This window comes from Etheostoma cragini, chromosome 2 (assembly GCF_013103735.1).
Source record: "Etheostoma cragini isolate CJK2018 chromosome 2, CSU_Ecrag_1.0, whole genome shotgun sequence".
Taxonomy (NCBI): Eukaryota; Metazoa; Chordata; class Actinopteri; order Perciformes; family Percidae; genus Etheostoma; species Etheostoma cragini.
Window position 1 is genome coordinate 29212972 of NC_048408.1, and position 2616 is coordinate 29215587.

At 52.6% G+C, this 2616-nt stretch overlaps 1 protein-coding gene across 1 annotated transcript in view; it reads left to right on the top strand.

Annotated features, from left to right (window-relative positions):
* The first annotated feature begins 2049 nt into the window (after positions 1-2049).
* The window catches only part of si:ch211-156l18.8 (probable G-protein coupled receptor 158), a 24969-nt gene continuing 24402 nt past the window's right edge, over positions 2050-2616 (top strand). Inside the window, exon 1 of the mRNA XM_034883985.1 lies at positions 2050-2294. Within this exon, the coding sequence (XP_034739876.1) occupies positions 2050-2294 (245 nt within the window). The remainder of the gene's footprint in view (positions 2295-2616) is intronic.

The window sequence follows — 2616 nt, forward strand, 5'->3', positions numbered from 1 at the left end:
TCTATACCCGCTAAAAGTAGTCATTATTTACATGGAGTCTGGTGGAGATATGCTGGCTCTATACACGCTAGAAGTAGTGATTATTTACATGGAGTCTGGTAGAGATATGCTGGCTCTATACACGCTAGAAGTAGTCATTATTTACATGGAGTCTGGTGGAGATATGCTGGCTCTATACCCGCTAAAAGTAGTCATTATTTACATGGAGTCTGGTGGAGATATGCTGGCTCTATACACGCTAGAAGTAGTCATTATTTACATGGAGTCTGGTGGAGATATGCTGGCCTTATACATGCTAAAAGTAGTGATTATTTACATGGAGTCTGGTAGAGATATGCTGGCTCTATACACGCTAGAAGTAGTGATTATTTACATGGAGTCTGGTGGAGATATACTGGCTCTATACATGCTAAAAGTAGTGATTATTTACATGGAGTCTGGTGGAGACATGGTGGCTCCGTACATGCTAAAAACACTAAGGGCACAGGCTGTGCACCAAAATACAACAAACCCAGCACAATCAGAGACCACATGGTTGGGGGAGGGGGTGGGGGTCAGTGACAGTAAGTCAGTTAGGCAGGACAGCTACGGAAACATGGGGGGAGGGGCAAGCTTGCTCTGATTTGTTTGGTATTTACTTGGAACGCCAACAGAAGTGGCGTCACGCATGAACTCATGGTGCACCTTTAACCCTCATGTTGTCTTCCCGTCAAAATAGATAATCCACACTTTTGTTGACACTTTTTGTCGATGTTTTTAACTTTTTCTTCTTTTTTTTTGTCCCTTTTTCAACACCTTGGACGCTTTTCTTCAATGTTTGTCACCATGTGAACATACGTATTAACTTTAGTTTTACAGTTATTTTTGGAATTTATGGTCAATAAATCTCTTCAGGTTTCTAACTTGGAGCCACCAATGTTACTTGTCTAAATTCCAGTATGCCTGTGTTTGTAATGCTTGATCCGTGTGCACGAGCTTGCATTTATTTGTGTGTTTTAGTGTGTGTGCAAGCCCCTAACCTGAACTCTGGCGTCAGGTCAGGCTTGAGGCCGTAGAAGGACGAGGACAGGGTGAGCATCCAGTCAGGAACGAAGCGTCCGTCCTCACAGTCGAGGAAGGGAGCGCTGCCCCAGCGCACCCCGCTGTGATTGGTCACGTAGCTGTCGCCCTGCCTCCACTTGGGCGTGTCCAAGGTGCTGAGGTCGTTGAGGAGCACCCGCTTGGACAGGGATGCCGTCGGCTGGTTGGACTCAGGGAATTTAAAGCTTCTGAACCAGCTGTCGTCGGGGGCTGGGGCGGGCGGGTGAAGGCTCTCCCAGGCCTTGGATAAGTCCTGGAGGATGATGGTCTGCACCTTGGCTGTCGGGTTGTGGGAGGCGCAGAGCACCAGCTGTGGCGCCGTGGACATCGGGTCCGCGTCGAAAGTGAGCAGGGCTCGTCGGATGAGCAGGTCGGTCTCCAGGAGGGCGCGGACCATTGCGTGGTACCACTCCATATCCTCCTGCACGGTGCTCTCCCGCAGGTCGCTCGCCTGGAAGATCATGTTGAGGAAGTTGGCCGTGTTGGCGAGTGCGTCCAGAGCTGGACGAAGGGGGGCACTGAAGCTGGGGGGCAGTGATCCGGTCTGCCCTGGCAGGCTGTACGCCCGTGAGCAGCGGGCCAACTCCAGAGTGGAGGGTTCCCCGGTGTACAGAAAGGTCTCTGCTGGCGACCAGTCATCTTCCTCCGCTGTGGGAGCTTCTGAGGGCATCTCTGAAGTCTCTGGGGGTCTGGAGGAACTGGAGGGCGAGGCGGAGACGTCTGAGGTCCCTTTGCTGTTTGTCAAAGACTCAGTGGTGTCTGCCTCCGCCTGGACTGCTGATGTGAAGTTTGGAGTCACCTGTGCTCCGAGGAGGGATGGAAGCAGAAGAAGAAGCCAAACAGAACCCATCCTGAAGTCACTTTGATAGAGAAGAAGAAGAGGAGGCGTAACGGAGGGGGGTCACACTTCTAAAACACTGTCTCTTTTGGGCGTTTGACGCCTTTGTAGTTCCCTTGAGGACAAACCCAATGTCACATGTCAGCGAGACGCTGCAGCAGCAGGTGTCCGGGTGGAGTGTGTCCACTCGCTCTGCGGCGCTCACACTCGGAGCGCACAGCTCCATCTGTGCACCGCGCGGACACACTGGCACACACACTCGCAGGAAGGGATCATCAGAGCTGAGTGTCCTCCGTGGTGGTGGTGGAGGTGGAGGTGGAGGTGGAGGTGGAGGTGGGAGGCAGAGGGCGCAGGGAGAAATCCCCACGTCTCCTCAGTCTGTCCGGTGTCTCCCGCCTGTAGTCTCTGTTTTGTAGTTGCAAAGTCATGCGTCAAACCCTCCCGAGCACAGCAGACGCAGAATGCGCATGGAGGAGGAGGAGGCAAGGAGGAGGAGGAGGAAGAGGAAGAGGGAAAAGCCTCAAACTTGCTGGATCCCCGTGTTCAGGTGGGAGGAGGAGAGAAGTATGTCGAAGAGATGGAGGGATGGAGAGAGAGAAGAGCGGATGTCCTCCTTTTTCTCTCCTCTTCTCTCTTATGTCTATCTGTTGCTCCAAAGAGTGTCTAGCCCATTTGATGGAGGCTTGTGATGCCCCTCC